Source organism: Anolis sagrei, chromosome X, assembly GCF_037176765.1.
Source record: "Anolis sagrei isolate rAnoSag1 chromosome X, rAnoSag1.mat, whole genome shotgun sequence".
In the NCBI taxonomy this organism is placed as follows: domain Eukaryota; kingdom Metazoa; phylum Chordata; class Lepidosauria; order Squamata; family Dactyloidae; genus Anolis; species Anolis sagrei.
The window spans coordinates 5,849,154-5,872,625 of record NC_090034.1 but is presented as its reverse complement, the minus strand read 5'-3'; the positions used below and the strand labels follow the sequence as shown (position 1 = coordinate 5,872,625).

Below are 23,472 nucleotides of genomic sequence, written 5' to 3'. Positions count from 1 at the left end.
TCTCCTCTCAGCCTTCTCTTCTTCAGGCTAAACATGCCCAGCTCCTTAAGCCGCTCCTCATAGGGCTTGTTCTCCAGACCTTTGATCATTTCAGTCGCCCTCCTCTGGACACATTCCAGCTTGTCAATATCTCTCTTGAATTGTGGTGCCCAGAATTGGACACAATATTCCAGGTGTGGTCTAACCAAAGCGGAATAGAGCATGGGGAGCAGGACTTCCCTAGATCTAGACACTATGCTCCTCTTGATGCAAGCCAAAATCTCATTGGCTTTTTTTGCCGCCACATCACATTGTTGGCTCATGTTTAACTTGTTGTCCACAAGGACTCCAAGATCTTTTTCACACGTACTGCTCTCGAGCCAGGCATTGTCCCCCATTCTGTATCTTGCATTTGTCACTGTTGAACTTCATTTTGTTAATTTTGGCTCATCTCTAATCTGTCAAGATCGTTTTGAATCCTGCTCCTGTCCTCTGGAGTATTGGCTCTCCCTCCCAATTTGGTCCTGTCTGTAAACTTGATGATCCTGCCTTCTAGCCCTTCATCTAAGTTGTTAATAAAGATCCTGATCAGGACCGGGCCCAGGACGGAACCCTGCTTGTGGCACTCCGCTCGTCACTTCTTTCCAGGATGAAGAGGAAGCATTGGTGAGCACCCTCTGGGTTTGTCCACTTAACCAATTACAGATCCACCTCACCGTAGTTTTGCCTAGCCCACATTGGACTAGTTTCCTTGCCAGAAGGTCATGGGGGACCTTGTCAAAGAAGGCCTTCCTGAAAACCAGGTACGCTCCATCCACGGCATTCCCCGCATCTACCCAGCTTGTAACTCTATCGAAAAAAGAGATCAGATTAGTCTGGCATGACTTGTTTTTGATAAATCCATGTCGACTATTAGCGATGACCGCATTTGTTTCTAAGTGTTTGCAGACCGCTTCCTTAACAATCTTTTCCAGAATCTTGCCCGGTATCGACGTGAGGCTGACCGGACGGTAGTTGTTTGGGTCATCCTTTTTTCCCTTCTTGAAGATTGGGACCACATTGGCCCTCCTCCAATCTGCTGGAACTTCTCTCAAAGATGGTTGCCAATGGTTCCGAAATGACTTCCGCTAGTTCCTTCAATACTCTTGGGTGTAGTTGATCTGGCCCTGAAAGGGGACTTGAACTCATTTAGAGCGGCCAGGTATTCCTGGACGACTTGTATGGAACCACTGCTGTTTCTACTGTTTTTACTGTTTGTGAACCGCTGTGAGTCGCCTTCGGGCTTGAGATACAGCGGTATATAAGCAAAGTAAATAAATAAAGTAAATAAATTGTTTCCCAATTTGGAGTTGGATGTCCTCAAATCCCTCACCCACTCCATCTTGCTGAGGTTGAAGATGACTTTCTTTTTGTGAGAAGACCAAGGCAAAGAAGGCATTAAGTAGTTCTGCCTTTTCCCTATCCCCTGTCAGCATTGCCCCATCTTCTCCTCGAAGAGGCCCTATTGCCTCGGATAATATGGATAATACAGAGTCTCCAACTGTTACCCATCTGACACGGTGCTAGACACCTAGAATACTAGGTGGATTTTCACTTATCGCAGGTCGTCCTGGAACGGAACACCTGTGATAAGTGAGGGATCACTGTAGAGGCTTTCCCATCGTCATCTTGGAGGCTGTGCTTGGTTCTGGCCGCAGGGGGTGCTGTCACACCACGTTCCTTGCTGAAGAGCTTTGTTTGTAAACTTCGTCCTTGATCAAATCACTGGCATTTTTCCGACATTTCCTTATGGGTGCCTTAAATACCTCCTTGCTTTAATGCGGTCCATATTTATCTACTCACATTGCTGTTTTCAAGACTGCTAGGTAGGCAGAAGCTGGGCTAAAGGTCAGGAGCTCACCCTGACCCGGGCTTCGAACTGTCATTTTTTTGATTGGCAAGATTTAAAGCAGCTGGTGGTTAACCTGCTGTGCTAAAGCCTTGGATGGGAGACGGCTGATGAATACCAAGTGATCAAATGGACCAGTTCAGTATTTGTTCTGGATTACTTTATTTATTTATTTATTTATTTATTTATTTATTATTTAAACTTATATGCCACCACTCCCCTGAGGCTCGGAGCAGCTTACAAGAACAGGCTAAAATCTAACAAAGTTTAAAAGCAATTTAAAACAATTTAAAAACAACAGTATCAAACATTAAAAGCCTGTCGAAACAGGTACGTCTTACATGCCCTGCAGAAAGCTGATAAGTCCCACAAGGCACGAACCTCAAGTAGCAGAGCATTCCAGACTGAGGCGCCACTGCTGTGAAGGCTCTGCGTCTGGTTGCCGTTAGACGCAAGGTCTTGACACTGGGGACTTCCAATAGATCTTGGTCCTCAGAACGGAGGGATCTCTGGGGTTGGGAGGGGGTGAGGCGGTCCCTCAGGTACATTGACCCCAGACCATGCAAGGCCTTCAAGGTGAGTATCATCACTTTGAAAGTGATCCCTAAGCCGCTCCTCATAGGGCTTGTTCTCTAGACCCTTGATCATTTTAGTCGCCATCCTCTGGACACATTCCAGCTTGTCAATATCTCTCTTAAATTGTGGTGCCCAGAATTGGACACAATATTCCAGATGTGGTCTAACCAAAGCAGAATAGAGCATGGGGAGCATGACTTCCCTAGATCTAGACACTAGGCTCCTCTTGATGCAGGCCAAAATCCCATTGGCTTTTTTTTGCCACCACATCACATTGTTGGCTCATGTTCAACAAGTTAAACATGAGCCAACAATGTGATGTGGCGGCAAAAAAAGCCAATGGGATTTTGGCCTGCATCAAGAGGAGCATAGTGTCTAGATCTAAGGAAGTGATGCTACCCCTCTATTCTGCTTTGGTTAGACCACATCTGGAATATTGTGTCCAATTCTGGGCACCACAATTCAAGAGAGATATTGACAAGCTGGAATGTGTCCAGAGGAGGGCGACTCAAATGATCAAGGGTCTAGAGAACAAGCCCTATGAGGAGCGGCTTAGGGAACTGGGCATGTTTAGCCTGAAGAAGAGAAGGCTGAGAGGAGACATGATAGCCATGTATAAATACGTGAGAGGAAGCCACAGGGAGGAGGGAGCAAGCTTGTTTTCTGCTTCCTTGGAGACTAGGACGCAATGGAACAATGGCTTCAAACTACAAGAGAGGAGATTCCATCTGAACATTAGGAAGAACTTCCTGACTGTGAGAGCCGTTCAGCAGTGGAACTCTCTGCCCCGGAGTGTGGTGGAGGCTCCTTCATTGGAAGCTTTTAAGCAGAGGCTGGATGGCCATTTGTCAGGGGTGATTTGAATGCAATATTCCTGCTTCTTGGCAGAATGGGGTTGGACTGGATGGCCCAGGAGGTCTCTTCCAACTCTTTGATTCTATGATTCTATGATCCGGTGCTCAATGGGTAACCAATGCAGCTGCAGTAAGATTGGTGCTATGTGGAATCTCATCAGAATTCCCGCAAGAAGTTGAGCAGCTGCATTTTGTACCAACTTGAGCTTCCGGATCACCGACAGAGGAAGGCCAATGTAGAGGGCGTTACAGTAGTCCAGTCTTGAGATGACTGTGGCCTGGATCACCGTAGCCTGGTCATCCCTGGACAGGGAGGGGGCCAGCCGTCTAGCTTGCCGCAGGTGAAAGAAGGCGGTTCTGCTCACGGCGGAGACCTGGGCCTCCATTGTCAGCAGAGGGTCCAAAAGGACTCCCAGGCTCTTTACCAATGATGACGGGCGTAACGCCTTGCCATCCAGGGTGGGCAGATGGATGTCCCCACTGCCCGGTCCACCCAGCCATAGGATCTCCGTCTTTGCTGGATTCACCCTCAACCTGCTGGCACGCAGCCATCCAGTACTTACCATGGAAAGAATAACCACAGCAGGGAAGAAACCCATGATGACATAGCAGACCAGTTCGACCAGTTTGTATCTGGAGAAAGGAAAGAAAAAAGGCCTTTATTGAGAAGCAGTGAGGAGGCAACATGACTAGTACAGAGATGCATCTACATTGTAGAAATAATGTGTTTTACTCCACTGAGTTGCTGTGAGTTTTCCAGGCTGTATGGCCATGTTCACGAAGCATTTTCTGCTGACGTTGCTTCTGGAACATGGCCACACAGCCTGGAAAACTCACAACAGTTTGGATGAGGAGTTACAACAGGATGCAGCTGGGACAAGGGTGTTGGCTGAATCAAGTTCTGATGAGGAGTTGTAGATAAAATGGAAGTGATTGCAATTGTAACTTTGCAATCGGCAAGGTGTCTTGTAGGGCTCTTTCTGGATTGTTGTGTTACAGAAGACGGGTTTGGAAGAAGACTTTGGGACGTAAGTTATGCTCTGGGTTTAAGCAGCAAAGGGGGCTGGAACTGTGTGGGTTTCTGCTGGACTGCACTGTTTTGATATTTGCATTAGCTGCCGTTGCTTTGGCTCCTTGTGACTTCCATTGGATCGGGACTTGACCTTGCAGCTATTCGTTTCCCTTCGGACTGGACTGGACTGGACTTCAACTATCGGCGTTACTCTCTCTTCCATGTCTGCGGCTGTGTTTCTGGAGTTGGCGTTATCATCCTCACTGCATTCCTGCATTCCAGCCTTGGAGTTCAGCGTGGCATTTCCTACAGTGTTTGGGGCTCGGGTTACATTTTGCAACCCTTGAAAGGCTACTGCTCACTAGAGTGGCTGTGAACATCATTCTACAGTTTGTTTTGCTTCTGTGGTTTGACAGAGCAAATCAGAGCTGAATTGAGCATTTTATGTTTAACCCGGATTATATTTCTGGATATTCCGGTTGGGGTTTTTTGGGTTTTTTCCTTTTTGAACTGTTTTGAACACACTGAAGACTAAGTGTTTTTTGCCCTGTGGTTTTGTTTTGGGCTGTTTTGTGTTTGTTTGAGCAATAAACTATACTTCTTTAATTGGCTGGCGTCTGACCTTGACATATGTTGTGTGTCTGGGGAACTGAAAGTTTGCCGTGTGTATGTGCATTGTGATCCACCCTGATGAGAAGAGTGGAATATAAATTTTGTAAATAAATAAATAAATAAATAAATAAAATGAATAATAATAAATAAGGCTTGCTCAACCTGCTTCCTTATAAGGAGAACTCAAAAACAGCCAATTTGTGATAGATCTGAATCAATTCCACCTTATGACTTCGATTACATAAACGGAAGAGAGGAGCAGACCATTAAAATCAGAAGTGTTCTCCTTTTAGATTAGGGTCTCCAACCAATTAGAGGAAAATCTCATTAGTTATTCATTGCCTCTTTCACAGAGATCTGGCCATTGCCTTTAAATAGGGCGGCCCATTAGCAAGAAGCTGTCTTTTGGAACTTGCAGTTGACAACTGGGAAATAGAGGGAGAAAATGTGGAGACCGGGACAGGGTTTGTATTTCTAGGTGGGAAGATGACTGCAGATGCAGACTGTGGCCAGGAAATCAGGAGACGCTTCCTTCTTGGGAGGAGAGCAATGTCCAGTCTCGATAAAATAGTCAAGAGTAGAGACATCAGACTGGCAACCAAGATCCATTGCCTAGTCAAAGCCATGGTCTTCCCTGTAGTCACCTAAGGATGTGAGAGATGGACCTTCGGGAAGGCTGAGCGAAGGAAGAGAGATGCTTTTGAGCTGTGGTGCTGGAGGAAAGTGCTGAGAGTGCCTTGGACTGCGAGAAGATCCAACCAGTCCATCCTCCAGGAAATAAAGCCTGGCTGCTCATTGGAGGGAAGGAGACTAGAGACAAAGCGGAAGTCCTTTGGCCACATCATGAGGAGACAGCAAAGCCTAGAGAAGGGAATGATGCTGGGGAAAGTGGAAGGCAAAAGGAAGAGGGGCCGACCAAGGGCAAGATGGATGGATGGCATCCTTGAAGTGACTGGACTGACCTTGAAGGAGCTGGGGGTGGTGACGGCCGACAGGGAGCTCTGGCTTGGACTGGTCCATGAGGTCACAAAGAGTCGGAGACGACTGAACGAATGAACAACAACAATAATATTTAGCAGAAGAGAACCCAAGCAAATGGTCTATTTCTCATGTTTGCAGTGGGTGAAAACCAATTCAGGAGGTAAAGTGCTTTCAATATGTATTTTTCCCCCCTGTCAATCAAAAGCAGAAGCAGAGAAAACACAGAAATGCATTATGTTTGTGAAATATTTCACTCCACAAGGGGGAGGTATATACCAGGTTTGTGACAGCTGGATATCGTCAGGGGGAAAGTTAAATGATATTATCCTTCCGCATTGCACACTTGTCGCAGTTTAATACCTTGTCTCCACTACTATGGGGATCTAGGACTTGCAAGATGTTATACAGTGGCGTTCCATGAAGTGCAATAGAAAAACTACAAGTTCCAGGATTCCATATTATGGAATCACAGGAGTTACAGAGGGATGAAACTGTTATAACTATACAGTATAGATCAGGCCTGGGCAAACTTGGGCCCGCCAGGTATAGAATCATAGAATCATAGAATCAAAGAGTTGGAAGAGACCTCCTGGGCCATCCAGTCCAACCCCATTCTGCCAAGAAGCAGGAATATTGCATTCAAATCACCCCTGACAGATGGCCATCCAGCCTCTGCTTAAAAGCTTCCAAAGAAGGAGCCTCCACCACACTCCGGGGCAGAGAGTTCCACTGCTGAACGGCTCTCACAGTCAGGAAGTTCTTCCTCATGTTCAGTTGGAATCTCCTCTCTTGTAGTTTGAAGCCATTGTTCCATTGCGTCCTAGTCTCCATGGAAGCAGAAAACAAGCTTGCTCCCTCCTCCCTGTGGCTTCCTCTCACATATTTATACATGGCTATCATCATATCTCCTCTCAGCCTTCTCTTCTTCAGGCTAAACATGCCCAGTTCCCTGTGCCGCTCCTCATAGGGCTTGTTCGCCAGACCCTTGATCATTTTAGTCACCCTCCTTGTCAATATTTCTCTTGAATTGTGGTGGGACAAAGGACTCAAAGCAAAACAGCAGAGGGAAAACAATCAGGGACATCTAATCACCTCTCAACAAAAGATTGCTCCAGGCACTTCCAGGCTGTCAAATGCTAATCAAGGTGGTCAGTTGAAACATTCACACCTATCTCCAGCAGACAAGAGTCCTTTGTCCCACCCTGGTCTTTTCACAGATATATAAATCCATTTTCCTAGTTCCAACAGACCTCACAACCTCTGAGGATGCTTGCCATAGATGCAGGCGAAACGTCAGGAGAGAATGCCTCTAGAATATGGCCATATAGCCCGAAAAAACCTACAACAACTCAGTGATTCCGGCCATGAAAACCTTCGACAATACATTGTTCCCTCATCATTCCCAAGCTTACCGTTCATGGAAAAAGAAAACATAGACGGTGCCGACGGAGGCCATGATCCACACCAGCCAGCGCATGTGGGACGCCCACGGGCCCAACTCCCGCAGGTTTAGCCTGGGAGAACAACAGAGACCATTGAGTCGTGGAGAGAAACAGCAGCCGGAAAGGTGGCCTGGGAGTCGGAGGAGAAAGAAGAGACAAGACAAAGCAAAAGACAAACATTCCAGTGCTGACTCTGCAAGGTAAGGCAAGCCGAGGGGTGTTTCGGTGGGAGGACGGAAAATGGAGTTGTGTCCTATTGCGTTGTTATGGGGCAACGTGGCTTCCTGGAATGTCCAGGGTGGGAGAAAGAACCCGCGTCTGTTTGAAGCAAATGTAAACGTTGCAATTAGCAAGCTTGAATAGCATTGAGTAGCCTTGCAGCCGAAGAGTTAATTGTGAGGGTATCTGCATAGAGGTTAGCCTTGCTGTTGTTGCCTGAGGGCATCCTCTGTTTGGGACGTCAGGGGTGATTTGAATGCAATATTCCTGCTTCTTGGCAGAATGGGGTTGGACTGGATGGCCCATGAGGTCTCTTCCAACTCTTTGATTCTATGATTCTATGTGTTAACTGGCACTTGTGGTCCTCGTGGACAACAAGTTAAACATGAGCCAACAATGTGATGTGGCAGCAAAAAAAGCCAATGGGATTTTGGCCTGCATCAATAGGAGCATAGTGTCTAGATCTAAGGAAGTCATGCTCCCCATGCTCTATTCTGCCTTGGTTAGACCACATCTGGAATACTGTGTCCAATTCTGGGCACCACAATTCAAGAGAGATATTGACAAGCTGGAATGTGTCCAGAGGAGGGCGACTAAAATGATCAAGGGTCTGGAGAACAAGCCCTATGAGGAGCGGCTTAGGGAACTGGGCATGTTTAGCCTGAAGAAGAGAAGGCTGAGAGGAGATATGATAGCCATGTATAAATATGTGAGAGGAAGCCACAGGGAGGAGGAGGGAGCAAGCTTGTTTTCTGCTTCCTTGGAGACTAGGACGCAATGGAACAATGGCTTCAAACTACAAGAGAGGAAATTCCATCTGAACATGAGGAAGAACTTCCTGACTGTGAGAGCCGTTCAGCAGTGGAACTCTCTGCCCCGGAGTGTGGTGGAGACTCCTTCTTTGGAAGCTTTTAATCAGAGGCTGGATGGCCATCTGTCAGGGGTGCTTTGAATGCAATATTCCTGCTTCTTGGCAGAATGGGGTTGGACTGGATGGCCCAGGAGGTCTCTTCCAACTCTTTGATTCTATGATTCTATGATTCTATACCTGGCGGGCCCAAGTTTGCCCAGGCCTGATCTATACTGTATAGTTACAACAGTTTCATCCCTCTGTAACTGCCGTGATTCCGTACCATGGAATCCTGGAACTTGTAGTTATTCTATTGCACTTCATGGAATGCCACTGTATAACATCTTGGAACTGCAAGTCCTAGATCCCCTTAGGAGTGGAGCCAAGGTATTAAACTGCGACAAGTGTGCAATGCGGAAGGATAATGGGATTTTGGCCTGCATCAATAGGAGCATAGTGTCTAGGTCCAGGGAAGTCATGCTCCCCATGCTCTATTCTGCTTTGGTTAGACCACACCTGGAATATTGTGTCCAATTCTGGGCACCACAATTCAAGAGAGATATTGACAAGCTGGAATGTGTCCAGAGGAGGGCGACTAAAATGATCAAGGGTCTGGAGAACAAGCCCTATGAGGAGCGGCTTAAGGAGCTGGGCATGTTTAGCCTGAAGAAGAGAAGGCTGAGAGGAGATATGATAGCCATGTATAAATATGTGAGAGGAAGCTACAGGGAGGAGGGAGCAAGCTTGTTTTCTGCTTCCTTGGAGACTAGGACGAGGAGCAATGGCTTCAAACTACAAGAGAGGAGATTCCATCTGAACATGAGGAAGAACTTCCTGACTGTGAGAGCCGTTCAGCAGTGGAACTCTCTGCCCCGGAGTGTGGTGGAGGCTCCTTCTTTGGAAGCTTTTAAGCAGAGGCTGGATGGCCATTTGTCAGGGGTGATTTGAATGCAATATTCCTGCTTCTTGGCAGAATGGGGTTGGACTGGATGGCCCAGGAGGTCTCTTCCAACTCTTTGATTCTATGATTCTATGAGGGCATCCTCTGTTTGGGATGTGTTGACTGGCACTAGATTGTTTGCAATACTCACATTTACTTCAAACAGACGAGGGTTCTTTCTCCCACCCTGGACATTATTCCACAGATAGATAGATAGAAGAAATAGATATAAATGTATACACCCCACTTGCCTAATTTCCAACAGATCTCTGAACAAACCTCCGAGGAAGCCAGCCACAGATGCAGGCAAAATGTCAGGAGAGAATGCTACTGAAACATGGCCATAAAGCCCCCCAAAATTCACAGCAACCATGAAAGCCTTCGGCAACACAAATCATTATTTGGTTCAGTGGTAGCTCTTTCTCACATGTCAGTGGAGCAGTGGGCTTAATGAAGTCTTTAGTCTCCTCTGCCCAAGAGTGCTGGTGGTGCTTTGGCAAACTACAAGCCCCAGGACTCCATAGCATTGAGTCACGGCAGTTAAAGTGGTGTCAAACTGCATTAATTCTACAGTGTAGCTGCATCCTCAGTTGTTGGGTAAAGGAAGATGAGTGATTTATCATTATCAGTTGTCATCATCATCATCTTTATTTATATCCCGCTTTTCTCCCTATGGGAACTCAAGGTGGCTAACATCTATCCACAATAAACAGTATAAGAAGCTGGGTTGTTGTGAGTTTTCCATGCTGTCCGGCCATGTTCCAGAAGCATTCTCTCCTGACGTTTTGCACAGTCTATGTAAGGCATCCTCAGAGGTTGTGAGGTCTGTTGGAAACTAGGCAAGTGGAGTTTGTATACCTGTGGAATGATGTCCAGGGTGGAGGAAAGAACTCTTGTCTGCTTGAGGCAGGTGTGAATGTTGCCATTGGCCGCCTGGATTAGCATTGAATGGCCTTGCAGCTTCAAAGCCTGGTTGATTGCTGCCTGGGGGAATTCTTTGTTTATTTATTTAGGGAATTTGTATCCCATCCTATCTCAACCTCTGCAGAGGGACTCCGGACAGCTACTGACCATCACAACACAGTGCCAACAACAGAGTAAAACAAGCATAAATATACATATTATAATAAAACAATATAAAAACATTAAAACGATTTGCCGATTTATGTCGTCATCCTAAAGTCCATCATAGTCCATTAAAACCATATCTTTGCCAGCAAGTAAGTTTAATCTGCGAACGCTTGATCCCACAGCCAGGATTTCACTTTTTTCTGGAAGGTCAGGAGGGATGGAGCAGATCTGATCCCCTTTTGGAGGGAATTCCATAGCTGAGGGGCCACCACGGAGAAGGCCCTGTCTCTTGTCCGTGCCAAATGTGATTGTAATGGTGTTGGGACCAAGAGCAGGGCATCCCCAGATGATCTTAAGGTCCTAGGTGGTTCATAGAGGGAGATACGTTCGGACAGGTTGTTGGGAGGTGTTAGCTGGCCCTGATTGTTTCCTGTCTGGAATTCCCCTATTTACTGAGTGTTGTTCTTTATTTACTGGATTCCCCCAGGCAGGAAGCAGCCAGGCTTTGAAGTTTCAAGGCCATTCAATACTAATCAAGCTGGCCGATAGCAATATTCCAACTTGCCTCCAACAGACAAGAGTCCTTTCTCCCACCCTGGACATCATTCCACAGATATATACATAAACCTTCCTTGTCTAGGTTGTTGTAGGTTTTTTTCGGGCTATATGGCCATGTTCTAGAGGCATTCTGTCCTGACGTTTCGCCTGCATCTATGGCAAGCATCCTCAGAGATTGTGAGGTCTGATGGAACTAGGAAAATGGGTTTATATATCTGTGGAAAGACCAGGGTGGGACAAAGAACTCTTGTCTGCTGGAGCTAGGTGTGAATGTTTCAACTGACCACCTTGATTAGCATTTAATGGCCTGGCAGTGCCTGGGGCAATCCTTTGTTGAGAGGTGATTAGATGTCCCTGATTGTTTTCCCTCTGCTGTTTTGCTGTTTTAATTTTAGAGTTTTTTTTAATACTGGTAGCCAGATTTTGTTCATTTTCATGGTTTCCTCCTTTCTGTTGAAATTGTCCACATGCTTGTGTATTTCAATGGCTTCTCTGTGTAGTCTGACATGGTGGTTGTTAGAATGGTCTAGCATTTCTGTGTTCTCTTTGACAATACATCTTCCTTGCCTACTTTCCAAGAGACCTCACAACCTCAGAGGATGCCTGCCATAGATGTGGGTGAAACGTCAGGAGAGAATGCTTCTGGAACATGGCCAGAGAGCCCAGAAAACTCACAGCAACCCAGTGATTCCGGCCATGAAAGCCTTCGACAATACAGTTTAAGAAGCACAATACAAAAGTTAATAAACAATTAATTAATAACAATTTGGGGGTAAAAAAACAGAATTAAAATGCAGCAAATACATTAAAATGGCCTTCAAAACTCATCTCAATAGGCAACAGGTTGAACAGGAAGTAAAGAGAGCTCTGGGCTCAATGGGCCTTTGGTTCTCTCCCGTGAGGCTGATTTTTTGTGCGTTTCCTCAAAGCAACTGGTTGTGTCTGTATTGTGCAAACTCACCAAGGGGCATAGGACGCTGCTATGAAGAAGTAGATCACCATTCTGTCAAACATGTGCAGGCAATGCTCCACAGTTCTGGAGGAGGCGAGAGAGAGGAAGCAAACGCATTGGTGCATATAGAGAAAGACTGATTTGCCTATTGATTAGTCTTCTGGCCATATCAACAGTAAAAGACAAAAGGCAAGTATGTCAAGACGCAATAAATGCAAATCCCTATCCTAACACTCCTGTAATCATGAGCTAAAATACATTTAAGCAAATAGGACAGTTGGTTGTTCTAGCTAGAAGCAGTTGTAAATATTGAGATCTCGCCCCAGCACATAAACAACAATCAAACAAAATATGCATAATGTCCTCCATGGCTGGAGCACCTCAAATGCAGGTTCTTTCATGATAAGACATTTTTTTGAAATTATCCTGTTCTTACCATAAAGTAGTGGGGGTTGATTTTGTCATTTGGGAGTTGTAGTTGCTGGGATTTATAGTTCACTCGTCAAAGAGCACTCTGAACTCCACCAATGATGGTTCACCTACCATCAAAGAGCACTCTGAACTCCACCAATGATGGTTCACCTACCATCAAAGAGCACTCTGAACTCCACCAATGATGGTTCACCTACCATCAAAGAGCACTCTGAACTCCACCAATGATGGTTCACCTACCATCAAAGAGCAGTCTGAACTCCATCAATGATGGTTCAGCAACCATCAAAGAGCACTCTGAACTCCACCAATGATGGTTCACCTACCATCAAAGAGCGCTCCGAACTCCACCAATGATGGTTCACCTACCATCAAAGAGCACTCTGAACTCCACCAATGATGGTTCACCTACCATCAAAGAGCACTCTGAACTCCACCAATGATGGTTCACCTACCATCAAAGAGCACTCTGAACTCCACCAATGATGGTTCACCTACCATCAAAGAGCACTCTGAACTCCATCAATGATGGTTCACCTACCATCAAAGAGCACTCTGAACTCCACCAATGATGGTTCACCTACCATCAAAGAGCACTCTGAACTCCACCAATGATGGTTCACCTACCATCAAAGAGCACTCTGAACCCCACCAATGATGGAATTGAACCAAACTTGGCACACAGGACTCCCATGACCCACAGAAAACACTAGAAGGGTTTGGTGGGCATTGACCTTGAGTTTTGGAGTTGGAGTTCACCTACATCCAGAGAACACTGTGGACTCAAACAATGATGGATCTGGACCAAGATCTGACAGATGGCCTAATCTGTTTAATTTCAGATGTATTATTCTTGATGTAGCCATCACTGATAGGTCCAGCAACAGAGGAGACAACGATCTACTTCTTCCCATGCCAGCAATGTTGGTGTTGTAGTACAGACCGAGGCTAATGGGTTCACTGATGATTTAGAGGAAAATGTGGGATTTCCTGTGGGATTTCCTGGAGTATAAAGTGATGAAGATTCAAGTCACGGAAATGATGGCTCTCTCTGGGAGAAACCAGACTCAGAAAGTGCAGGGCTTCAAGGTCAGTCAAAGGAGCCAGAAACTGCAACATTAGATAAGGACTCAGCCGAAGAGCTAAGTAATATGGAAAGCTCCCAGGGAAAAACACCTGGAGCTATGCAGATCAACAAAAGTCTTTGTTTACAGATTAGAGCAGAAAATAGGCAGTGCTGGTCACAGCAATTACATGGGAAAGTTGGAGGGGGGGGGGACAATTCATGGGAAAAGAAATGACTTCATGGGTGCCTATTAATTAGCTAGTTGTTTACCTAAGGCAGGGGTCTTCAAACTAAGGCCTGGGGGCCGGATGCGGCCCTCCAAGGTCATTTACCCGACCCTCGCTCAGGGTCAACCTAAGTCTGAAATTATTTGAAAGCACACAACAACAACAATAATCCTATCTCATCAGCCAAAAGCAGGCCCACACTTCCCATTGAAATACCAATAAGTTTATATTTGTCAAAATTGTTATTCATTTTAATTGTTGTATTTTTAAGTGTTTTTTTTGCATTACAAATAAGATATGTACCGTGTGCATAGGAATTCGTTCATTTTTTTAATCAAATTATAATCCGGCCCTCCAACAGTTTAAGGGACTGTGACCTGGCCCTCTGTTTAAAAAGTTTGTGGACCCCTGACCTAAGGGTTAGTTCAGGCAACACAGCTGTCATGTATCATGTTCTGCAGTTGGTGGTAGTGGTAGGCCTAGCAGTTGGTGATGGAAGGGTTAATGTAAGTCTTAGTTCTAAGGGGTTGAGTAATCTGTAAGTAAGAGTTCATGGGTGAAATCAATTAATGGTGGATGTATGCAAGAAATAGGCTGCAGCTGAGTGTTTCTGGATATAATGAGCAAGCCTTGGGACTGAGCTTCGGGAGAAAAGTATTTGTTTTATTGTGGTGGTAGATGCTGCTGGTTTTCCCCCAGGCTTGTGGATTTTCGGTATTCTGATCTGTCTCTCGAACCCTTGAAACCCTGGAACCTTGAATCTTTGGACTGGCTTTTGACTACAGTATAGACTCTTGATCCCTGGACTTTGCTCATTGAACTCTTGGCATTTGACCACTGGACTGGACCTCTTGACTATGGTGTATCTTGAACCTGTAACAGCGTTTGCTGTCAGTTTTGTTTTATATTCTGTGGCTGAGTGCTATCTTTATGTTTTATATTTTGGACTATTAAAACAGCCAGAAAGTAAGTGCTGCTTTAATTAAATTGTTTAACACAAACTGGGAGTGTGTTTGGTTCATCTCTACCTGAATAAGGCAGAGCCCTGGCATCGTGACAATCGCGAGTGAGAAGCTAGACCTGAGTTCTCTGGTTCTTGTTTCAAGTCAAGCCTTGGTTTTGGATTTAAGTATCCTGAAAGTTTTCTATGGTCTTGTTTATGTATTTCTGCTCAAATTTTTCGAAGTATACCTTTTGATTGTGGACTTATGCTGCACTTGTATGCCACCCATGATCCCACCTCCTTCCAGTTCAGACCAGACTACAATAGTTAAAGAACCGGAAAACTGAAGTAGACTGGGAGTAATCATGGAGAAGATCCTCTCCCTTGTTTCTAGAAGGTTATAGGAGAGACGATGCCTTCAAAAACCTGGACTCGAATGAATGTGATCATCAGAAACCCAAAGGTTCCACTCTAGAATGCCTTGGTATCAGGTCATTCCCTGACGTACCTGGCAAATTAGGCATTAATTAACTGGATTGCCAACCTGCTCCTTTAGTCTTGGTGGGGATCTGACATGTCCACCTTTGTCCGTGTTTGTATTTGGCAGCAGACTTACCTTAAGTGCCTCTTCTTCCAAGAAATGGTGTGAAAGATGGTGGAGACAATAAAGAGCCCCGAGAGGCCAAAGCCATAGATCCAGGCAGAGATGGCTTCCCATTGGTTGTCAGACAGGACATAGAGGATGGAGCTACCCAGGATGCTTGGGATGATCCAAAACTAGAAAGGAAACATAGAACAGAATAGATTCAGGACACCATGGTTGCTTTACCTCCCTTGTAACCTTTCTGGACAAGACCTTGGGTCCCATATAACCCAATCTGAAGACCCAGCTCCCATGTCCACATGAAGGTGGACATCCAACTCACAGAATGTGTTGCACACAACCCAACTTGAAGACCCAACTCCCATGTCCACATGAAGGTGGGCATCCAACTCACAGTATGTGTGGAACACAACCCAACTTGAAGACCCAGCTCCCATGTCCACATGAAGGTGGGCATCCAACTCAAAGAATGCGTGGCACACAACCCAACTTGAAGACCCAGCTCCCATGTCCCCATGAAGGTGGGCATCCAATTCACAGCATGTGTGGCACACAACCCAACTTGAAGACCCAGCTCCCATGTTCCCATGAAGGTGGGCATCCAATTCACAGCATGTGTGGCACATAACCCAACTTGAAGACCCAGCTCCCATGTCCACATGAAGGTGGGCATCAAACTCACAACATGCGTGGCACACAACCCAACTTGAAGACCCAGCTCCCATGTCCACATGAAGATGGGCATCCAACTCACAGCATGCGTGGAACACAACCCAACTTGAAGACCCAGCTCCCATGTCCACATGAAGGTGGGCATCCAACTCACAGCATGCTTGGCACACAACCCAACTTGAAGACCCAGCTCCCATGTTCACATGAAGGTGGGCATCCAACTCACAGCATGCGTGGCACACAACCCAACTTGAAGACCCAGTTCCCATATCCACAAGAAGGTGGGCATCCAACTCACAGCATGCGCGGCACACAACCCAACTTGAAGACCCAGTTCCCATATCCACAAGAAGGTGGGCATCCAACTCACAGCATGTGCGGCACACAACCCAACTTGAAGACCCAGCTCCCATGTCCACATGAAGGTGGGCATCCAACTCACAGCATGCATGGCACACAACCCAACTTGAAGACCTAGTTCCCATGTCCACCTGAAGGTGGGCATCCAACTCACAGCATGCGTGGCACACAACCCAACTTGAAGACCCAGTTCCCATGTCCGCATGAAGTTGGGCATCCAACTCCCAGCATGCATGGCACACAACCCAACTTGAAGACCCAGCTCCCATGTCCACATGAGTGTGGGCATCCAACTCACAGTATGCATGGCACAGAACCCAACTTGAAGACCCAGCTCCCATGTCCACATGAATGTGGGCATCCAACTCACAGCATGCATGGCCCACAACCCAACTTGAAGACCCAGTTCCCATGTCCACATGAAGGTGGGCATCCAACTCACAGCATGCGTGGCACAGTTGGCGGCGTGTTCATACTCAGTTGGCTGGTACCTCTTGTTGGGTGGCACCCTGTGGTTCATAAACCTGGAGTAAGAGGCAGAAGAGAGGGAGAAGAAATCAGTATGTGTCTGCTGGCAACAGGGATAGAGTCTGCCAAGGGCCGTTGGACTTATTATGCTCTGGGTATTTTTGCAGAAACGAGCGCTGGCCAAACGCTTGGCATGTGATGCTGGGAAAGACGAGAGCATATGTCAGAGACAAAGGAAGGGAGAGCATTTCTGCACACTGGACCATTACACACTGTGGCTACAACTGGGAGGGATGCCAATGAATGGTTGAGGATGGCTGCTCGCTCCTCCTTTTGTCAAACGATTATGAGTATTTCGTTCCACGCTCTCCATAAACACATGCTAGGGAAAGAGAACCAAGATTTTTGCACAGTTTTGTCCTGGTATTCATGTCTTGCAAAGTGTCCAAAGAAGCATTATTTGCAGAAGTACAGACATGTAATGTCAATGCAAAAGGAGGAGGAGAAGGAGAGAGAAAAAGAGGAGGAAAAGGAGGAGGAAGGTTGAAGAAGAGAAGGAAGTGGAAAAGGAGGAGGAGAGGGAGATGAAGGCAAAGAGGATCAGAAAGAAGAGGAGGAGGAGAAAGAAGAAGAAAAGAAAGGAAGTGGAGGAGAAGGAGGAAGAAGAGGAGGAGGGAGGAGGAGAGAAGAGGAGACCAGCGGAAGGGAGAGGAAGTAAAGGAGGAAAAGGAGAAAAGGAATAATAAGACAAAAGGAGGAGAAATAAAGTACAGATATGTAATGTCAATGCAAAAGGAGGAGGAGAAGGAGAGAGAGAAAGACGAGGAAAAGGAGGAGGAAGGGTAAGGAAGAGAAGGAAGTGGAAAAGGAGGAGGAGAGGGAGAGAAAGAAAGAGGAGGAAGAGGAGGAGGAAGGGGGAGGAAGAGAAGAAGAGAAAGAAGTGGAAAAAGAGGAGGAGAAGGAGAGGAAGGCAAAGAGGATCAGAAGGAAGAGGAGGAGAAAGAAGAAGTAGGGAAAAGAAAGGAAGCAGAGGAAAAAGAGGAAGAAGAGGAGGAGGGAGGAGGAGAAGAGGAGACCAGCAGAAGGGAGAGAAGTAAAGGAGGAAGAGGAAAAATAAGACAAAAGGAGGAGAAATAAAGTACAGACATGTAATGTCAATGCAACAGGAGGAGGAGAGGGAGAGAAAGAAAGAGGAGGAAGAGGAGGAGGAAGAGGGAGGAAGAGAAGAAGAGAAGGAAGTGGAAAAAGAGAAGGAGAAGGAGAGGAAGGCAAAGAGGATCAGGAGGAGGAGGAGGAGGTAGAAAAGGAAGGAAGCGGAAGAGGAGGAGGAGGGAAGGAGGGAAGAGACCAGCAGAAGGGAGAGGAAGTAAAGGAAGGAGAGGAGAAAAGGAGAAAAAAGACAAAAGGAGGAGAAATAAAGTACAGACATGTAATGTCAATGCAACAGGAGGAGGAGAGAAAGAAAGAGGAGGAAGAGAAGGAGGAAGGGGGAGGAAGAGAAGAAGTGGAAAAAGAGGAGGAGAAGGAGAGAGAGAGGAAGGCAAAGAGGATCAGGAGGAGGAGGAGAAAGCAGAAGAGAAAAGAAAGGAAGCGGAGGAGAAGGAGGAAGAAGAGGAGGAGGGAGGAGGAGAAGAGGAGACCAGCAGAAGGGAGAGGAAGTAAAGGAGGAAGAGGAAAAAAGGAGGAGAAATAAAGGGAAGAAATGAAGAAAAGGAAGAGTAGGAGGAAGGTGTTGCTGAAGATGCTGATGTTATTCATGGGTGATGGAAATAGCAATCTTGTTCAAGCCTACACTAGTAATTTGTTTGTTTCTAATTCAGATTTCTTGCTGTATTGTATATGTGTGTATTGTTGTGCAGTTTTCCTTAACTCTGTGTTGTGGGAGGGGCTGCAGACCATGTGATCAGAACTGGGACTATTCAGGACTCAGACTCCATTTAGAGTTGAAACAGACTATAGAGACTCTATTAGACTCTCAGAACTGAGAGATGCTTTAGACTATGGGCGGTTATTATAAGAATCATGCCTTGTGTTATCTGCACACAGAAACTACGTCAACTCCTGTCTGTAACTGGATTGATATGCAAAGTACCTGTATGCTGAATACATGAAGTTTGTGAGTAAACCAGCCATGTTATTTTAACAAATACTGCTTTCTTTTGGTCTCCTGAGAGCGTGATTTAAATCAAGATGCTTTAAGGGAGAGTAGATGTTTTTGGGCAACATAGGGCCCTTCCACACAGCTCTATATCCCAGAATATCAAGACATAAAATCCCACATTATCTCAGATAACGCAGTTCAAAGCCTCAATCTCAGCCTCAGAAAATCCAATGATAGTGGTAGCTTAGAGTCTCTATAACTTGAACCACGCACGCAAAATGAAAGAAGACCCTAACCCTTGGAGTCCTCGTGGACAACAAGTTAAACATGAGCCAACAATGTGATGTGGCGGCAAAAAAAGCCAATGGGATTTTGGCCTGAATCAATAGGAGCACAGTGTCTAGATCTAGGGAAGTCATGCTCCCCATGCTCTATTCCGCTTTGGTTAGATCACTTTACCTGGAATATTGTGTCCAATTCTGGGCACCACAATTCAAGAGAGATGTTGACAAGCTGGAATGTGTCCAGAGGAGGGCGATTAAAATGATCAAGGGTCTGGAGAACAAGCCCTATGAGGAGCGGCTTAAAGAGCTGGGCATGTTTAACCTGAAGAAGAGAAGGCTGAGAGGAGACATGATAGCCATGTATAAATATGTGAGAGGAAGCCACAGGGAGGAGGAGGGAGCAAGCTTGTTTTCTGCTTCCTTGGAGACTAGGACGCGGAGCAATGGCTTCAAACTACAAGAAAGGAGATTCCATCCGAACATGAGGAACAACTTCCTGACTGTGAGAGCTGTTCAGCAGTGGAACTCTCTGCCCCGGAGTGTGGTGGAGGCTCCTTCTTTGGAAGCTTTTAAGCAGAGGCTGGATGGCCATCTGTCAGGGGTGATTTGAATGCAATATTCCTGCTTCTTGGCAGAATGGGGTTGGACTGGATGGCCCATGAGGTCTCTTCCAATTCTTTGATTCTATGATTCTGTGATTCTATGAAGACAAGCATAGGCTTGTAGGGCGCATTAATGCACATGAATGGCCCTCCAATCCGATTTCCGAACCCCCTTTGCCTCTCCGAATCCAGGCCCAAGGGAACAAAGAGATCTTTGGCTCTTTCCCTCGGCCTCCCTCCCCTTTTGCCCCACGGATTTGCACATTTCTGCCTTGCCACAGCGCAACAAATACCTTGCAAACAACAGCGCATTATTCTCCTGGAAAAGTTGCTAAGCAACCGCCCGGTCCTTTCCTAGGCCCTTCCCAATTGGGGTGCTTTTTGTCAGTTGCTAAAGGGGAGAAAATCCCTTTTCTGAATGTCCTAAGCTGGGCATCAAGGTTTCCACAGAAACGTGTAATTTTTTCCCCAAAATAAATAAGGATAATCTATTCTTCAGCCTTGGCACAGGCTAATGATGGAGGTAATTAATGCAATACATATAGATTTCCAAAACAGCCTTCGCAGGAAGCCAATTTAGCATAGTTTGTCTCATAGAAAGACCCATATATGCTATGCAGGCCCATATAGAAGTCAAGAAACATGAAGTAGAATCATAGAATCATAGAGTCAAAGAGTTGGAAGAGACCTCATGGGCCATCCAGTCCAACCCCATTCTGCCAAGAAGCAGGAATATTGCATTCAAATCACCCCTGACAGATGGCCATCCAGCCTCTGTTTAAAAGCTTCCAAAGAAGGAGCCTCCACCACACTCCGGGGCAGAGAGTTCCACTGCTGAACGGCTCTCACAGTCAGGAAGTTCTTCCTCACGTTCAGATGGAATCTCCTCTCTTGTAGTTTGAAGCCCTTGTTCCATTGCGTCCTAGTCTCCAAGGAAGCAGAAAACAAGCTTGCTCCCTCCTCCTCCCCGTGGCTTCCTCTCACATATTTATACATGTCTATCATATCTCCTCTCAGCCTTCTCTTCTTCAGGCTAAACATGCACAGCTCCTTAAGCCGCTCCTCATAGGGCTTGTTCTCCAGACCCTTGATCATTTTAGTCGCCCTCCTCTGGACACATTCCGGCTTGTCAATATCTCTCTTGAATTGTGGTGCCCAGAATTGGACACAACATTCCAGGTGTGGTCTAACCAAAGCAGAATAGAGGGGTAGCATTACTTCCCTAGATCTAGACACTATGCTCCTATTGATGCAGGCCAAAATCCCATTGGCTTTTTTTGCCGCCACATCACATTGTTGGCTCATGTTTAACTTGTTGTCCACGAGGACTCCAAGATCCCTCCACTAGGGTGTGTCTACACTGTAGAATTAATGCAGTTCGACTCCACTTTGGCTGCCATGGAATACTGCTATGGCATAATGGGAGTTGCAGTTTGACAACGCTATTGTCCTCCCAACCCTGCTATATGCCTGAGAAACGTGGACTGTCTACAGATGTCACATGCAACTCCTGGAACGATTCCATCAGCGCTGCCTCTGGAAAATCCTGCAAATCTCTTGGGAAGACAAGCGGGGAAATGTCAGCGTGCTGGAAGAAGCAAAGACCACCAGTATTGAAGTGATGGTCCTCCACCATCAACTCCGCTGGACCAGCCATGTTGTCCGGATGCCCGACCACCGTCTCCCAAAGCAGTTGCTCTTTTCTGAACTCAAGAACGGAAAACAGAATGTTGGTGGACAGGAAAAGAGATTGAAAGATGGGCTCAAAGCCAACCTTAAAAACTCTGACATAGACACCGAGAACTGGGAAGCCCTGGCCCTTGAGGGCTCCAGCTGGAGGTCAGCTGTGACCAGCAGTGCTGCAGAATTTGAAGAGGCACGAACGGAGGGCAAAAGAAAGAAACGTGCCAAGAGGAAGTCGTGTCAAGCCAACCCAGGATCGCCTTCCACCTGGTAACCGATGCCCTCACTGCGGGAGAAGATGCAGATCAAGAATAGGGCTCCACAGTCACCTATGGACCCACCGCCAGGACACTACACTTGGAGGACCATCATCCTCAGACTACGAGGAATCACCTAAGTAAGTAAGTAAGAGCCTTCTCTGCCCAAGAGTGCTGGTGCCTCGCCAAACTACAGCTCCTAAAATTCCATAGCATTGAGCCCTTGCAATTCAAGGTGTTTCAAACTTGTTGTAGTACAGCCTGACGCTGATGGGTTCACTGATGATTTAGAGAGGATTATGGGATTTCCTGTGGGATTTCATGGGGCACAAAGTGATGACGATTTAAGTCAGGGGAATTGATGGTTCTCTCTGGGAGAAACCTGACTTGGAAAGTGCACCGCTTCAAGGTCAGTCAGAGGAGCCAGAAATGGCAACATTAGATAAGGAGTATGCTGAAGAGCTAAATGATGGTTCTGTCTGGGAGAAATCTGACTCAGAAAGTGCACCGCTTCAAGGTCAGTCAGAGGAGCCAGAAACAGCAACATTAGATAAGAGCTAAACGATATGGAAGGCTCCCAGGGAAAAACACCTGGAGCTATGGAGAGCAACAAAAGTCTTTGTTTACAGATTAGAGCAGAAAAAATGGGTAGCACCAGTCAGAGCAATTACGTGGGAAAGTTGGGAAGAACAGTCATATACTAAAATCATAAAATTTTATTTATACCCTGCTACCATCTCCGGGAGGGACTTTGGGTAGCTCACAAAGATGGGATTTCCTGTGGAATTTCATGGGGCAAAAAGTGATGATGATTTAAGTCAGGGAAATGATGTTTCTCTTTGGGAGAAACCTAACTCAGAAAGTGCACAGCTTCAAGGTCAGTCAGAGGAGCCAGAAACGGCAACATTAGATAAGAGCTAAATGATACCCTGCTACCCTCCCCGGAGGGACTTTGGGTAGCTCACAAAGCACTCAAAGATGCAAACACGCAATACACAAATAAGTGCAAAGACAACAACACAATGGAACAACAACCAATCTAAACATCAGAAAAATTAAGATCAATAAAATGCCACAATAGCTGCAGATAACCCAAGCAACACCGGGTACCCAAGCTAGTAAGGGGATATAAATAAACTAAAGGGAAACACTGTGTGATCCCTTGCCTCTGACCACAGCTGAAGAAGCCACAGCCGCTGAGAAAAAATGTTGGCAACCTGATACTTTGCCAAAGATGTCCAACCCTTCTGCAAGGATTAACATGCGCAGGTTGTTCACAGCTGTGAAAGGGCTTTCCACAATCCGGTCCTGTGCTTGCCTTTCCCTGGCTCCTTTTTCCCCAGCGAGAGAGAAAGTTTTGAAAAGAACACAAAGAGCGATTTGTCCCACAAAATCAAAGCAGAGCCCTCAAGCCAGCCTCCCACATTCCCTTCCTCTGGGTGCGCGCATGTGTCGCCCCTTTCGAGGCCAGAAGAAAGATCCAATGTTCGGGGCCAGGCCATCCGCTGGCATCGGGTTTTCTTTTGGAGCTGTTACAGTTGGCAGCAAATGTATCGTCTCATGGCAAAGCATCAGAGTGCCATGGCAGGCTACCTGCTTTGCATGGATAAGAGCCCCAGTTCAGATCTTTGACATCAACATTTTTAGAAAGAAAGAAAGAAAGAGAAGAGAAGAGAAGAGAAGAGAAGAGAAGAGAAAAGCTAGAAGGAAAGAACAGGAAGAACTAAGAAAATCTGTCTCCAAAAGCCTGGACTTTCTAGCTATACTTATTCATTCTATCTATCATCTATCATCGATCTATCTGCCTATCTATTATATCTATCTATATGTCTATCTACC

The 23,472-nt window shown here is 46.1% G+C and overlaps 1 protein-coding gene across 1 annotated transcript in view; it reads right to left on the bottom strand.

Annotated features, from left to right (window-relative positions):
* The window catches only part of LOC137097999 (monocyte to macrophage differentiation factor 2), a 51,502-nt gene that overhangs the window by 5,664 nt on the left and 22,366 nt on the right, over positions 1–23,472 (bottom strand). Inside the window, exons 2-6 of the mRNA XM_067473640.1 lie at positions 16,681–16,762; positions 15,219–15,379; positions 11,944–12,018; positions 7,315–7,416; positions 3,861–3,930 (exon numbers count right to left, since the gene is read on the bottom strand). Coding sequence (XP_067329741.1) covers positions 3,861–3,930; positions 7,315–7,416; positions 11,944–12,018; positions 15,219–15,379; positions 16,681–16,762 — 490 coding nt within the window. The remainder of the gene's footprint in view (positions 1–3,860; positions 3,931–7,314; positions 7,417–11,943; positions 12,019–15,218; positions 15,380–16,680; positions 16,763–23,472) is intronic.